The sequence below is a fragment of the Arachis duranensis genome, chromosome 10 (assembly GCF_000817695.3).
Source record: "Arachis duranensis cultivar V14167 chromosome 10, aradu.V14167.gnm2.J7QH, whole genome shotgun sequence".
NCBI classification, from domain to species: domain Eukaryota; kingdom Viridiplantae; phylum Streptophyta; class Magnoliopsida; order Fabales; family Fabaceae; genus Arachis; species Arachis duranensis.
Window position 1 is genome coordinate 78,747,777 of NC_029781.3, and position 17,592 is coordinate 78,765,368.

The 17,592-nt window shown below is 30.8% G+C and overlaps 1 protein-coding gene across 1 annotated transcript; it reads right to left on the reverse strand.

The window, feature by feature from the left end:
- Positions 1-751: 751 nt before the first annotated feature.
- On the reverse strand, positions 752-3,536 carry LOC107470352 (trihelix transcription factor GT-2). Its single transcript, XM_016089742.3, has 2 exons — positions 2,527-3,536; positions 752-2,450 (listed from the first exon to the last, which is right to left on the reverse strand). Exons 1-2 carry the CDS (start codon positions 2,763-2,765, stop codon positions 1,265-1,267), a joined length of 1,425 nt encoding a protein of 474 aa, XP_015945228.1. The 5' UTR covers positions 2,766-3,536; the 3' UTR covers positions 752-1,264.
- Positions 3,537-17,592: the final 14,056 nt, after the last annotated feature.

Genomic DNA, 17,592 nt, shown 5'->3' on the forward strand with positions numbered 1-17,592 from the left:
TCATCTAAAACCAAACAAAAGAAGAAGAAATCGTAGGATGGCCGATAACAATGCCTTTGACGGCCAAAACCAAACAAAAGAAGAAGAAATCGTAAGATGGCCGATAACAATGCCTTTGACGGCGCTACGTGGATGACACAAGCATGGACGACGAGGGTGACAACGTGCCGCCGAGGTCTTGCGTCGTGGGTGGACCCGGCGATGGCTGCATCGCAACGAATGGGGTCGCGATGGTGTTCCGCTGTGCAAACGTGTTCAGAGGATAAAGTCTGCGGCAGTGGCGACGGCTGTGTCCAACAAGAAAGCCGCGATGAAGGACAATGGTGGGGTGCAAAGAGGATGTTGCGCGACATTACAGCAAACGCAATGGTAGTTGATGGACAACGACACCAAAAACTACGTGATAACGGCAGGTTTGTGAGGTGAAAAATTTGACTATTTTCACATGGATGGAAAAGAATTAAGATTTTCGTAAATTTTTTTTATGTACCATAAATGTAATTAGAATAAATTTAAGTAGGATTTTTTTAGATTTTTTATTTATTTATAAAATTTGAATTATAATAGAATATTTTAAACATTTTTATTTAATAAATATAAAATAAATATATTAAAAACTTAAATTTTTACTTTTAACAATTTTTTTTTAATTTGTAAACTACACGACAAAAATAAATTTATTAAATTATTAATTTATCCTCTAACATCAAAATTAAACTCTGTAAACTCTATAAAAAATACAGAACATATATGATATCTCATTATGGTATTTATTTCACCACTGCTCCTTTCTTTATTGCCAAAAACAATCAGACCCAAACACCTCCCACCTGAAGCACACATGGGTTTACAAACTCCAAGAACAAAATTTACTGCTATTTTATTAGACGCCCGGTAACTTTGTTCTCTTACACACACACATACAAAAAAGAAACTCTCTCTCTCTCTCTCTCTCTCTGTGCACTTGTTCTGTTTATCACGATCAAACAAAACTGAGAAAAGGTCCAACATACTACTATGTAAAAATTACATACAAAGAAAGACGCCAACAATATAAGATTAAGTTCGATTTGTATTCTACCAATAATAATGAGACTGGTCTAACACACCCACCGAACTTATGATAAGAGAAATGTTTTCGGACTCATTTTCCTTTTTCTGGTACTCATGATGTCCTTATTATTCTATGATATCATTGAATGGAGTGGAGTGTGACTCTAAAAGTGTTTCAACATTGATGGAAGAATCTTTTACGAGAGCTTGTTTAACTCATGATTGCTATGGAAGAAGGACTATTATCAAGCATCTGATATCCATTATGGTTGTCTCTGTCTGCATCTTCAGATGAAGACTGATCTTGATCTGGATCCTGCTGCCTCTCTTCTTGACCATTCATGATATGCATCAAAAGCTCTTCAGGCTTCAACTCGTTCTTCTTGTCATTATCATTATCATCAAGCTTGTTATTGTTCTTGGGCTTCTTGCTGTATATGGCCTCAAGATGGTGATAATAGGGACATGTTTTAGAGTCCTCGGGCTTCCTCTTGTTCTTCTCCTTCATTCTCTTGAAGTACTTGTTGATGTTCTCCCACTTCTCCTTGCACCTCTTTGCGCTCCGATCGTATCCGAGTCCCTTCATGGCCGTAGACACCTCCTCCCAAAGCGGTCCCTTGTTCCCTTGCTGCTGCTGTAACTGCTCATCCACTTGTGTCCTCAGCCTTATCAATGCCTCTACTTCATCCTTCGGCCACCGCGAAGAGCTCATGTGCACAAAATTCCCAACATTGATGCCATTCCCAACTTCGTCTTTCTCCTTCTCCTTCTCCTTCTCCTTCTCCTGCTCCTGGAGGTGGTTATTATTATCAGCTGGAAATTGCAGCGCGCCATTGTTGTTGCTGTTTTCTGCAAACTTTCTTATGAAGGACATAACCGCTTCGTCCTTGGCGGCGGCAATCGACCGTTCCTGAGCGAGAAGCTCGCGCTCCTTCTTGATCCTGGCAAGCTCCTCCGTCTTCCATGCTTGCTCCCTCGCCATTCGATCCTGGTCGCACTTATCGAGAACTTCCATGAACTTCCTCTGCAGGCTCTCTTGCTTCTCCAAAACCTCCCTCATAAGCCCCTCAAAGAACAGCCTCAGCCTCCTCTTCTTCTTCCTCCTCCTCCCTTCACCTTCGTCTTCACCCCCGCCGCTCGAGTAAGACGAAGTGGCGGAACTGGAATGCTCCATTGCAGTAACCGGAAACCTAACGGAACATGGAACCGCATCTTGAATAACGGCGTTATTGTTAGGGTGCGGGTCTAATGCTTCTAGTTGATCAAAGAAACGGTAAGTTTTTCCGTTACGCTTTCCGGAACGGCCTTCCTTGGTCCTCCTATGGTACTTGTAAATATTCTCAAACTTCTCTTTACACTTCTTCGCACTCCTTTCATATCCCAGCTCACCTAATTTCCTAAACACAGTTTCAAACAACCATTTAATTTCATCGTAATTAACTGTAATTAATACTACTTAATTACTTTATTTACCTTGAGACTTGTTCCCAAAGAGGGCCTTTGGGGCTGATGTCTCTGAAGGCGCCGTCCATTTCAGACCTAATTTTTATCAAAGCCATTGTCTCTTCTCGCGGCCACCGGTTCGCGCCGCTTGAGTTCCGCTCACCATCTTCGCCTTTCAAACCATCGGACGATACGCTGTCGCCTTCCGCCGCCGCTACCGCCACCTTCCTGTTCTCTATGCTATTTTCCGGTAAGGTTGAGTTTTCCATTATCACTTTCACTCAATTACAGCTCTGTGCACTTGGAATTCGTTGGAGCGAAAAAAAAAATTAGAAAGAAAAACGGAAAAGAAAAGGGATGGTAAAAAATTGAAAGAAAGAGGGTAATTTTGATAACGGGAACGGAGGGTGCATTTTTTTTTTTTGAATCTTATTGATATTGATTTGGGAGGAGGCTTCACGGTGAGTCACGGTTCTATTCTAGATTTCTAGTTCTAGTTTCTAGTCGGTGTAGTTCTACCATTACCGTAGCATATTATATCATTTTATTCTTATTGAGGGCGTAAGTTTACCCTAAGTTACAACTTACAAGAGAGAGAAAATGAATGGTGAATAATAAATTAATAACAGATATAGATATATAGTATTTTAAAACTTAACTAAAAAGCTTAATTTTGAGAAGGAAAAAAAATGTGAAAAAGAAAGAGGTGAAGAAGATGAGGTTATCAGATAGATTCCATCCAGCAAAGACACATGTCGACACGGCGGTATCTAATTGGGTGAGGCGTCATTACACTATTTTTCCACTTGTCCAACTTTGACCTTTCTCCAAAACAAAATTAAAATTTGACAGCTACGGTCAATTTTAGTGGCTTTTTTCCCTCCTTTTTTTTTATCTCATCTTTATTTTAATTCTTCGGTTTTCTATGCGGAAGAGGAGGAGGGGAACGAGGGCCCTAGATCAATTAATAAATCTAAAGATAATTATGAGGTCTGGTGATAAAAATATTTATGTGCAAGGGGTAAAATGGTGAAACTAAATGGAATGGGAGTGGGAAAATAATTGCGGTGGTGGTGGGAGAAAAAGGACACTTGGGGCCGAAGCAAAAGTCGGTTTCTTTTATAATTTTATGGGGTGTGAGTCCGGTTTGCAAGGGAAGAAGGCCCACAGAGCCCACATTCTTGTTCTGTACGTTTGTGCCACCCCTCCCACTCAGGCACTCACTTATCTTTGCCCCCCACACACAATTACGTGTGCAATAAATTTTGCCATCACCACATTGTTTTGTGTCGGTCATCTCAAAAAATATAAAAATAAAAAAAATAAATTAGATGCCATCCAAAACTCATGACCCCGGCCCTTGGGTTTTAGGGTCTATTTAATTTGATTAATTTTTGTTACTATAACACAAAACGTTAAAATTTTCTATTATTGGTGTGTGGTGGGTTCGATAAATAACGAATTGATGCCAAGTACCGCACCAATTGCAATTGGCACGAGTTATTTATTCCTATTTTGGCGGCACCCTGTGAGATGCAAATATTGTGCCATGAAATATTGTAAAATATAATTTTATATCAGCTTTTTCCGTTTCAAGAAGACTTTTTTTTTCTTTTATTGTACATTAAAAAATTAATATACTTATTATAGATTTATTTTATATTAGGTATATTAGTTTTTTTAATGCATAAAAAGGTTAAAACGATCATTATTTTAAAAAAAGAATATCAGATTTTTCTAACTTTTTAATAAAAAGTTTTATTTGGTGCAAAATTACATTTTAAAAGATTAATGAATAGCATTCATTCCTGTATCAGCTATTTTTTCTTTTCTTTTTAACTTTTATTTTCCTTTCCGCTACCTTTAACTATGGATTAGATTAATAAAAAAAAAGAAAAGTCAAATGAAACAAGGATTACCGGTGAGAGAGTTGAAATTAATGTTGCATAGAACCCCACTCCAATAAATTTTACGAAAATTTGGTTTCTGCTTTTGTATTTTGTGGTACTAATATGAAGTCTAGTTTACGAAGCGATGATACTTTGATGTGAATTCGAATACTTAGGCGCCTGACTGAGAAGGGATTGTCGGTCTATGATTGATGGGTCTAATTTATCGGCGTGGCATGCTTCATATTTATTTTTAACCCTATCTTATACAGTTATACTATATGGTTGAAAAGCTTAGGGGTTGCTCAAGTTGAAAAATTAAGAAGAAAAAGTATCGTGGTTAGAGGGGAAAAAGACACGCATATAAATCCCAGTTGAGTTACGTAAACCATTTCCTACACTCCTCACGCGACGGTCAGTCTCGTCGTTTTCTTCGCTTCTTTTTCTTTCCCTTTCATCTCTATCACCTACCTTTCCCTTTTTCTAATTTAGCTCGTTTTATTTTTTTTTTATGGAAAAATGGTGCACATTACGGATTACTATTTGCAAATACGCGGCTCGATAATACAATAAACATTGACTTTAATTTTTTTTAAAAGAGAAGATAAGAGTAAATGTTTAAATTAATTTTTTAAAGATACTAAACGTCACTTACAGTATTAGAATTTATTGATATAACACTTTTAAGTAATATTACAATATATATTTAATAATTTTAATTTAATTAATAGTTAATATAATAAATTTATAAAATTAAATTAAATTAAAATTCTTAATTTAAAATGAATTTAATCTAATTTTATTAATTTATTATTTTAATAATCAATTATAATTCGTAAATATATACTGTAATATTATTTAACATGTTATGTTAATAAATTTTAATATTATTAATAAAAAATAACAGAAAAATTAATGTAATTAACTTAAAAATTTTAAAAATTAAATTTAGCTAAAAAATTTCTAGGAATCAAATTAAAAACAAATATTTTTTAACGACGAATTTGATGATTTATTAAAAAGATAAAGTATTAATGACTGGCACGGTCCATGTCTTGTCGTTACAGATGGAATTTAATTGCAAATAGTCTTATTGTTTTACCTTACCAAAGAATAAAGATTGTTGACCATTTGGTAGTTTCTCAACTTTATAAGGCACACAAATGTACAACACATACGTTTATTAATTTCACTATAAAAAAAAGAATTATTTTAATATTTTATTTTTTAACATCATAATTAAATGTCAAAATTAATATATATATTTTTGACAAATATTATAAATGTCAAATTTTCTCTATTTTTTTAATGAATAATTTGACCGTAGAAAATTACTTCTCAATTTTAACACTTATTTATTTTCAATTTACTCCACAATTTTTTTTTTCTCTGGGCTCTGTCAATTTTGACATCACACTGCTCTCAGTTTGGGATCATACTACTCATTCTTTATCTTCACAATTTCAATTTATTCTTCAATTTTAAGATCGCATCTCATTCTTTGTTAAAATTTTTTGTTGAGAATATTTTATGGTCAATAAGTATCAAAATAAATAGTATTTTTGACGGTTAATAAGTATCACAAAAAATATATTTTCAAATTTTTCTAACAAATTATTTTTGACAGCCAATATTTATCAAAATAAGATTTAAACTTTTTTCACATTACTTATATGTTAAAAATACTATTTTTGACAAAACTTTTATTAACATATTTTCATAGTTAAAATAATGTCAAAATTTATTTTTTTGACAAATTTTAATTCTTTTTTTTTACACGTATAACCCTAAAAAATAATCTATATTGTTGTAATGTTTATTAATAAATAAAAAAATAGTAATATTCAAATATATTGGTGTATGGCGTGTTATTCACATATGTGGAGTTGCTATGGTTAGACTTGCAAAACATAGATAAAATTTTGAATAGAACGAAAAATGAAAAATTTACTTATATTACAAAATACAAACCGTGTTTGGCACGAAAGAACAGTTATATTTCGAAATGTATTTTTTGTCCCCTGCATGCAGACATGACCAACTAGGTTGACCACTTCGAAACGTACCAAACGCAGGTTGCGATGCATGAACAACATATGTGCATGCAGAATGGCTTTTTTATCTAAATGCGCAGATAAAATGTTTAATTCCCAAAATGCGCGTGGTTTGAAATTTTTTTGAAAATACGCACTTCCATTTCTTGGCCGACATCTGCAAAATGGAATTCAACTCCATTTCACCTTAGGTGCCCACAAAATAGGCAAACCATATCAAGTTTAGCTCCCACGAAAATGGGTTGTTCATTTCCTTAGTGACAGCAGCGAATTGGGAGGAACAACTCGGGCGCCAAGCGCGAAATGGGAGCACTGCGGAAGTGAGTTGGACACTCCATTAATAACAAATTTATTCTGCTTTTCAAATTTGTTTCGGTGCATCAATTTCCAGTTTTTTTCAATGCTTATCTATTCTCTTTTTCCACTTGTTATATGCTCTATTTTAATCCTTTTTTTTCCTTTTTGTTTGACATATATATATTTGCTTTTTAAAAAAATTTGAACAATTTGTGAAACACAATGGAGAGAATAAAAGTGCATTTCAATGCTTTAAACGTTGTTCTTTAATATTTGACCAGTTTTCTTCTCTGAACGCCAACATGATTCTGCATCCCAAAAGCTCGTTCACTAGAAGAAAGAAATTATAACTTCTGCGTTTACTCAACGCAGGTTTAAATTGTTGCTAGTTATTATTGGTTTTTCCATAATTTTTTCTAAATAAATATTGAGAATATTAAAAAATTGTTAATTTTTATATATTATTTTTAATTTCATAGATAAATATTAATTTTATTATAATAATAAAAAATTATAATATACTAAAATAGAGTACTATAAAAAAATATTATATAAAAAATACTAAAAAAATATAAAAAAAGATTAAATATNTTAATAATTAATTAATTATTTATCTAAAAGTGATTTTAACTAATATTATCCATACAATATTTATTTTATCAAAATTAATTTTAGTAAAAATTACGAAACATAAATCATTTTGAAACAAACTCACTTCTACCCAAAATCAATTCTACAAAATTACTTTCATTCAAACTCTAATTTGTCCAACGTAAATCTAAACACACACTAAATTGAACCCCATACATCACCAGTGTTTTCTTTCCCCTATAGTACATACATATCAATAAAGTTCAGTTTGAAACATCCTTAGATTTATACAGTCACGACATTTGGCCAACTCCTTTAATTAGTTTCCAAAATAAAATATTGCAATTCAAAGGAGCCAGGAATAGCCAAAATAGGATTAATAGAGAAAGAGATCCATTTGAGATTCAATGGCTAGCATGCATGTGTTTTCTAAGTAACCAAGTGATCAAATAATAAGATCTTAAACATCATCACTAGCTAACAATAACAATAAGAGGAAGCTAGATTAGTCAAAGTTTTGCTAATAAATAAAAGGAGGGGCAAATCCACAACTTACGTAACTTTAGTATTGAAACTAGGAGAGCACTGAGAGAGCTAAATGGAATTGGGCAACTTACCTCCGCAGTGGTCCCATTTTGCGCATGGCGTTTTTGAATTGTTCTTTTCAATTCGCTGCTGCCACGAAGGAATTGGACAATCCATTTCGTAGGAGTTAAACCTGATATGGTTTGCCTATTTCGTAGGCACCTAGGATGAAATGGAGTTGAGTTCTATTTCGCAGACGTCGGCCAAGAAATAAAAGTGCGTATTTTCAGAAAAATTTCAAACTATGCGTATTTTGGAAATTAAAGCATTTTACATGCGCATTTAGGTAAAAAAGTCCATGCAAAATATTGAAGCGGGTCTTTATAAACAAAATGCGAACTGGGAGTGAAGCAAGATTTTCACTTGGTTGAGGGTGTGTTGAAGTGAATATTTGCAATAGAATTTGTGAGGGAAGAAGAAGAAGAATAGAAGAAGGTTTAGGGTTTTGGTTAGGGAGAAAGAAAAAATAGTTCGTAATTTTATTTTACTTGAAAAACATATTATTGAATATCTGGATCATCCTTAATAAATAAGTGTTTTTTTATTTTATGATGAATAAATTTATTTTTTTATTTTACTTATTTGTGTTTTAAGTGGTAATTTTATTGTTCATTTTATAATTATTATTGTTATTACTATTGTTGTTATTATTGTTGTTGTTTTTGTTGTTATCGTCCGTCATTATATATAAGTAATAATTATTATTATAATTAAGTCACCCGGAAAAAAAATTATTATTATGACTAGAATATTGTTAAATTATGATTAATAATAATAATAATAATAATAATAATATTATTATTATTATTATTATTATTTAAATATATTATTAACTGTTATTATTAGAAAATTATTATTATTGTTATTATTGTTGTTTTTGTTGTTGTTAAGAAATTATTAATAATAGTTAATGTTATTGTTAACATTAATTATAGTATGAGGTAATATTAATAATTATTATATCTTTTTACAGGTGATCAGAAATTTTTTGTCCAGAAATTTGATCTGTCGAAGACTTTTAACGAGATAGCTACATCTGCACTAGTATTTATTGGGTTTCACCACGTTTGCGAGTAGGCAAGATGAAAGGCCATTCTGCACTCTTGAGTGTCTTGGTGGAACGATGGAGGACGAAAACCCACATGTTTCACCTTTCAGTCGGCGAAGTGACTGTGACGCTGAAAGACGTAACACACATATTTGGCCTCTCGGTTAACTGGGAGCCCGTCACAGGTAGAATGGACAGCAGTTACCAGTTTTTGGTTGAGAATTGCATCACTTGTTTTGGTTGTCAGCCCGGTCCGGGCGATCACATCTTGGGTAAGGTAAATCTTGTATGGGTCCGGCGGTGCAGAGAGACCAAACTGTGTGACACGATGCAGTCCATTCAACGGTACGTGTGGGCTCACATTTTCTGCATGCTTGGTACAGTTGTGTTTCTAGATAAGTCTACCACTTCTTTGAACTCGAAATTTTTGCCTGTACTTCAAGATTTTCACTGGATTCCACTATACAGTTGGAGGTAGCCAGTCTGGCACATCTATACAAATCGTTGTGTCGTGTATCACAATATAACTGTAAAGAGATAGATGGATCATTTATTCTACTTTTTGTTTGGGCGTGGGAGCATATGCCGTTCCTGACGCCTATTCCCCGGAATGAGCTCATCGATATTGGTGTTCCACTTGTGTGACGGTATTGTTTATCATTGTTGTTGTTGTTGTTGTTGTTGTTGTTGTTGTTGTTGCAATCATTCTAATCTTGTTTAGGTGGAGTCATTGACGCCAGCTAACAAGATATACACGAAGGTTTATGACGCAGTTTAGGCAGCAATTCGATGACACGGGAGTTAATGATGTAAGTTTTAAAAATTTATGTTAAGCTGCTTATCTTGTGCAACTGCAACTAAAAGTGCACCTTTATACTTTTCATACAGGTGTGTGCCATTAACCTACACAAATGGCTTGCAGTGTCTAAATGCTAAATACAAGGATAGAAGCTCTAAAAAACGTGATGAAAAACTCTTACACCTTGAACCTCCTCACTCTCACGGTAAAGAGGGAGCGTTTTTATTTGAACACAAGACCTTGGCATCTTCGCAGTCATTGCTTTCAACTAAGGGTGGCAAACGGGGCTAAACCCATCAGGCCGAGCCGCGTAACTCATCAAAAAAAGGTGGGCTAGGCTAAAAAATTGAGACCACCAAATAGCAAAAGGCCGCCTAACCTGCACTGCTTAAACCACGGGTTTGGACGGGATTTGGCGGGGTGGGACGGGCTTTCCCTCTGGGATTAGTATTTTTTAGCAAGGGGGTATTTTTGTAATTTTTTGGCCAAAATCTAACTTCTCCCAACCCAACTTACAAGAGAATGAAGATGAAAATTGAGTGTTTTGGATTATGTTTATTTTGCTTTGGAGACAATATTTATAATTATGTTTTGGATGAAAACTTGGTATATAATTATGTTTATTAGATATTTATAATTACAAAGATTTTAATGTTTGTAAATATAAAAATTATAATTTTTTATGCCTTTAGAAATTATAAATTTATTAAAATGATTATGAAATTATATATATTATTTAATAGTAGCCCGCAGTTAGGTTCGGCGGGGCAGGGCGGGCTTTCCCGCTTGCCACCCCTACTTTCAACCATACTGGCAGAGTCTGGTATAAGAAACTTTCCAATCACCTAAAACTTTTGCGACAGATTTCTGCTTTACCAACCAAGCCTTGCAGTAACTTATAGTGTAGTTGAATCTGGATTGAATTTCTGCAATAATAGACTTCACCTTTATCGATGGGTCTGCTTCAACCAACAGCCTAATAGTATATGCAATTATGTCTGAGTCCAACTTGGCATGATCTTGTGAAATCGTCTCCATGGTGAATGTGTGTTTGCCATTGTATCTCCTGATTTTTCAATAACCTTTCTTTCGAATCAAGTTAGCTCGGATAAGCCAATCGCACCTTACACCATAGCCCTTGTATTTTGCATAGAATGTCTGCAGCTCAGACTCATACATAGTGTAATCAACTCCTCTAGAGATAGTGTAGCTTTTGATTGCAAATATCACCGACTCTCTAGAATCAAATTCCATTCCAACACTAAACTCACTATCTTCTGCCGCAACATTTCCTTCACCTACGACATGTGAACCACCGTTAGTTAGACAAGGCAAATAAAATAAATGGTAGTAGTAACTTTAATTAATAACCATAACATAACGTACCCATATTCGCATACTCCGAAAATTCCGGGACATGCATGGCCTCGAGGTCCAGAATTCACATAAAAGACGGAACACCAAAAGGGTGCTGACTTACAGTCACATGCGCTTTATTTTGTACCGCCGGATTGCCTGCCAGGTCTCCGTCATCGTTTTCGTCATTGACTTCATAGTTGGCTTCAAAATTCTCTTCATTGTCATTGTTATCTTCTTTCCAATCCATATTCCTGAGCTCATCAATATTGACCTCCTCACCAACCGCGTCCATCATCATATGCTGTTCAAACTCAACATACAACTCTATCATCGGCACGTGAAATCGAATTTGTTGATAAATATAGAACATCTGTTGCATACATGCGTCGTCACTGATGGATATTATTTGAAACTGTATGAACCCACCAAATAGTTATACAAGATTTCTATACAAAATGTTGCTCACCGTTTTCGAAATGTGACTTTGTATATGTTCTCACAAAACCTATTTTTCAACTCTACAAAACTCATGGTACATGGAATAGTAAATGAAAACGGACATTCACAAATAAAAGTCACTCCTTCGTGTGTGTTTAGTATAATCTCACCGTTATAATACACTCACAAATTTGTAATTCCTTCTATAACCTCAACTTCACCTATCCCGATTTTTTGACACAACTAATTGTCAAAAAAAAAACTCACAAATATGAAATATATGAAAAAAAGAAGAATGGGAGTACAAGTGAGGGAGTAGAAGTAATGCACAAGTTGGAATGAATTGTGTTTCGTATTTATAAGCAAGATTTTTTAGTAAAATATTTTTTCCATACAAAACGCAAACTGCGTTTTGCAACTTTATAAAAAGTTTTCTGAACCGTCAAAACGCAACCTGCGTTTTATGGTTTCAAAAAGAAAATTAAAAATTATCCATCTCATAAACGCAACCTACATTTTGGGCTCATGTAAAAATAAATTTTTTTTCAAAAAGTTGCATGTCACAAAATGCAACTTGCGTTTGGCATAAACAAAAAAGTAAAGTATCGTTTTTGTCTCCAACGTTTGGGGTAAGTCCTAAAGTTGTCCCTAACGTTTCAATCATCATATTTAAGTCTCTAACGTTTCAAAATTGACTCAACGTTGTCCTGTCGTTAGAGATCTGTTAACAGAATTGGCGGCGGGACAAAATTGAGACGCTTTTGAAACGTTAGAAACTTAAATAGAATGAAAACGTTGGGGACAAAAACGATACACAGAAATAAATTTTAATTTTATCCTTCAATAATATCAACTTTTTACTTTCCATATTATTCAATTATTTTTTAATCACATCTAAGTAAATTACAGTTAATCACATTATTACTTTGATTCTAAATAAATTAATTTTTTTTATAATTTTACTCTTAAAGTAATGTAATTTTACTTTCATTAATTAATCACATTACTTATAATTATTTTTATAATTTTACACTTTTATTTTAAATAAATTAATTTTTTTATAATTTTACACTTAAAATAATGTAATTTTTTTATAAATAAATAACTTTTACACTTTCATTCTAAATAATATAATTTTACTTTCATTACTTAATTACATTACTTACATTTTTTTTTATAATTTTACACTTTCATTCTAAATAAATTTATTTTTTTATAATTTTACGCTTAAAGTAATGTAATTTTTTTACAAATAAATAAATTTTATACTTTTATTCTAAATAATGTAATTTTACTTTCATTACTTAATCACATTACTTATAATTTTTTTTATAATTTTACACTTTCATTCTAAATAAATTAATTTTTTTATAATTTTACACTTAAAATAATGTAATTTTTTTATAAATAAATAATTTTTATACTTTCATTCTAAATAATGTAATTTTACTTTTATTATTTAATTACATTACTTATATTTCTTTTATAATTTTACACTTTTATTCTAAATAAATTAATTTTTTATTATTTTACACTTAAAGTAATGTAATTTTTTTATAAATAAATAAATTTTATACTTTCATTCTAAATAATGTAATTTTACTTTTATTACTTAATCACGTTACTTATACTTTTACACTTTCATTCTAATCACATTATATTATTTATTTAGAATGAAAGAAATGTGATTAAGTGTAATTTATTTAGATGTGATTAAAAAATAATTGAATAATATGTATAGTAAAAAATTAATATTATTGAAAGATAAAATTAAAATTTATTTCTATGTATCGTTTTTGTCCCCAACGTTTTCGTCCTATTTAAGTCCTTAACGTTTCAAAATCGTCTCAATTTTTTTTCGTCGTCAATTCTGTTAACGGATCCCTAATTAACGGCAGGACAACATTAAGTCAATTTTGAAACATTAAGGATTTAAATATGACGATTGAAACGTTAGAGGCAACTTTAGGACTTATCTCAAATGTTATGGACAAAAATGATACTTTACTCAACAACAAAAAAATAGAAAAACGTAAATAGGACAAAACATAAGTTACGTTTTGACTGACATCCATAACAGTGTAAATACTTGATATACGTCTTTTTCAATACATTACATCATAATTATTTTTATATAAAAAAAATCAACCACAAAATTCTTTTAATTAATTAATTTGTTTATGTACGTATTTTACTTTAGTCATCCTATGCAAAAAGAAATATAAATAATTTTACAGAAAAAACTACCATTTGTACCCATGAAATTTACAAACGTTAACAAAAATACCTATAGAAGACGAAAAGTGACTTTGTACCCATAAAAGGCTGGGTCCGTCTGTCAATAGTACCCAAACTTTGTCACATCCTCTCCTCAAAACTCTGCTTGTTAGGTTCAGGTATGGTAGCTAAGACTGATGGATTTGGGCTAGCATCTGATTGGGCCTTATTTGTAACATGCTGTACTTTGGGCCTCAGTTTGTACTCCTTTTAGTTGAAGAGTTCTTCTAGGACCTTTTGCCTTCTTTGGAGTTGTGGTTCTCCTAACACAAATTTTCCTCATTTTTCTTGATGGAGTAACATTAATTTCACCAGGTACTTCTACACCGTCTTCGTCATTCATATCTATAACATCTACTTGGCTGATGGGGTGCTTTGTGTATAATTCAATCCTATGCCCATTCTCCACAGCAGCTTCATACATCTTAACAATATCCATGTCAAGTCGCAGAAGCCTCAAACCACCGTCAATTTTCATTCCAGACTGTCACCAGTAGAAATCGGAGATAATTAGATACCCAATATCTTTCAGTAGGTCACTAATGAAGAAGTCATTCAGGGTATCCACGTTAACTCTCTCCACCTCAGTAATTTCACCTTCTTTATAACACAACTTGCCATCTGACCCCTTTAAAGTCTACCTCTATGGTGTATTACTAACATGATATGCGTGGTGGTAACTATTTCTATGAATAACAAAAGAAAAAAAATACATAATCATATCTTCTAATATTACCCAACACCCAAATGAATAAATCATCAAAAAGTGAATCAACCATCAATAAACATAATTAGTGTATAACATTATCAAACATCTAGTTTTTTTCAAAATTAAGAAGACATGAATAAAACTTCAAAAAAAAGAACAAACCATAACAATACACCTACTATTTTTCCAAATTTTTTAAACTGAAACACAACCCTAACAGTGACAAATTCTATGCGATCAGTGAAACGAAAAGACCCTAACTTTAGTTAATAATTTCATGGTGTACGAGTTCAGTGAAAGAAAAAATTAGTAAATAAAATGAGAAATTGGGCACTAGTACTATAGGAAGATGACTTACCCCTCACTGTGAAAGTGATGACTGTCTTTCAATCGTCTTGACACACCCACGCCACGAAAAGATCACCCTGGGACTACGATTGTGGATTTTGGAGTGGCCGCCTTCAACCTTCAAATTAGTTTTGTTGGAGTCCAATAGATGGTTCACGTCTCTCTCTGCTAGGGCATGCAGAAAAGTGGTGAGGAAAAAGATGGAATGGCGCGAAGTGACTTCTAACTTCTCTCTCTCTCCCTTTCTTATATCCACCTGAAATGTTCTCAAAAAAATAAAAATTAAAACTCAAAAGTCATGTAAGCACTTAACGTGTCATGTTGACCTTTAGATTAACGGAGTAAATGAGTTATTAACGTCCGGGTACTATCGACAGACGGACCCAGCCTTTCATGGATACAAAATCACTTTTCGTCTTCTATGGGTATTTTTGTCAGCGTTTATAAATTTTATAGGTACAAATAGTAATTTTTTCTAATTTTATATTACATAAATATTTATATTATCAATACAGTCACATTAACTTCTTAATAATATATATCAAAACATTAAAAAAAAATCCCGAATTGGATAAACAAATAAACTGGATTGGATACAAGTCATCTTTCAGAAATTCAATTTTCTAACTTTCAGAAATAACTTTAATCCTTGTAGGACCATACTGTTATACATTTAATAATTAATATTATAAACTTTGTGACATGAATGATCTTTATCAAGCTAGATAAAATATAATGTCCGAAAGAAAAGTGTGTATGATATATATTGTTGACAGAAAACACGTTGAGTTACTCATCAACAAAATATTAGTTAGAAAATATGACAAATTTTATATAAACAAATACTTTAAGGAACGTCAAGGCACAACGAATTTTTTTAAGATAAACAAAATAAACATTTTGGAGGAAATTATATTTTTAGGCTTTATTAAGCATATCATTTATATTTGTAATAAGACATATGTATACAAATATCTCGTAAATAAGTATTATTGTTTTATTTAGATTTGATAGATAAATACATAAAAATTTAGAATTTATCTTTTTTAATTAAATATATTAATTCTAATAAAACATTAATTATAGATATATTTTTGTTGTATTGGACCAAGAAAAAATAATAATTTTTTGAGTTATAATGAATTGTTATTAAAAGAACATATTTTATTGTGTTTACTTTATCAATAAAATTAATTAATTTTCATTAAATATTGTAAGTATGCATAAATAATGTTAAATATTATAAACAATAAATATTTAAAAAATAAACATTCGAATTCAAAGTTTAGTCTCTAAATTATTATGTATAACACTGAATTTTTTTTACATTTTGTATAAAAAAATAATAGATGTTATTTTTACTTTGTGAGAGTAACTTTAAAATTTTTTGTCATTTGATTTATGAATGGCTGATTTCTGTCAGCGACGGACCCAAAATATTTTAGAAGTGGGAGCAAAAATATATATACTAAAATAAATTTTGTTAAACATTATTAAGCATATGGAAATATAAAAATTTAAAAAAGTTAGTGAACACTTTCATTTTTAAAATACTATTCATTATATGTAATTTATAGAAAATATTTTTTATTTTTAAAACTTACACTTAAAATATTTTAATTAAATTATAAATAGTTTATTATCCTAACTAATTTTTTTTTTGTACACGTTCAATAATAAAAGACTGAATCAATAATCAATTAGTATATTAATGCCTAATGATACACTAGTATTTATAATTTGAAACTAGAATCATATATAAATACTAGACAAATTAAATCTGTATATTAAAAGTATGTTTATATAAAATAATCGAAACATAATTTATAATTTTTACTTTCTTTTTTTTTAAAATAATTAAATTTGTTATATATTTTTTAATTTAATTTTGATATAATGTTAGATGAAAAATTTTATATATCTCTTTAATTATGTATTGTAATTAAAATATTTTTTATTACTATTTTTAAAAATAAAAAATATATTCTCAATTAGTAAATTAACTAATTCATTTTAAAAATTTATATGCAACATAGGTGCATATAATAAAACAAAAGATAAAAATAAGTAATAAGGATGAATAAATTAAAAATAAAATAAAATATATAAAATCATGAAAAAATATAAAAAAAACTTAACTTATAATAATTTTTTCTCTTTATTTTCAAAATAACTTAATATTTTTTAATTTAATTTTTGTACATTATTAGTTTCAAAATTTTTATACATCTAATTAATTATGTATCATTGCATAAAAGAAAATAATAATCTTTCACATACATGAATAATTATTAAAAAAAATAATATAATTAAATGACTACGTATAAAAATTTATATTTTCAATACATCAAAATTAAATTATATATTCTTAAAAAATTACTTTACTACTAATTATAATTTTCAACTATTGATTACTTTGATTATCTCCCACAATCCCACTCAATTAAAAATCCATTTGTTATAATATTTATGGTATTAAAATTAAAACGTTTTTAACTAAAAATCTATTACAAGTAAAATTAAAATACCATATAATTTAAAATAAAAATATAATTAATAAATTTTTTATCTCAACTAATTTTTGAAAAAAAAACCCTAATAATTTCACTTATATTAAAAAAACTAAACTTCAATTTAGTAATTAATTAATTGCTTAATTTGAAAAAATACATTATCATTACTTATTATTTTTTTATTGAGTT

Bases quoted from the DNA above. Each gene is read 5' to 3' on its own strand.
- LOC107470352 (XM_016089742.3), bottom strand. From the start codon at position 2,765: ATGGAAAACTCAACCTTACCGGAAAATAGCATAGAGAACAGGAAGGTG. The intron at 2,451-2,526 runs GTAAATAAAGTA...AACTGTGTTTAG, and splicing joins CTTTGGGAACAAGTCTCAAG to GAAATTAGGTGAGCTGGGAT.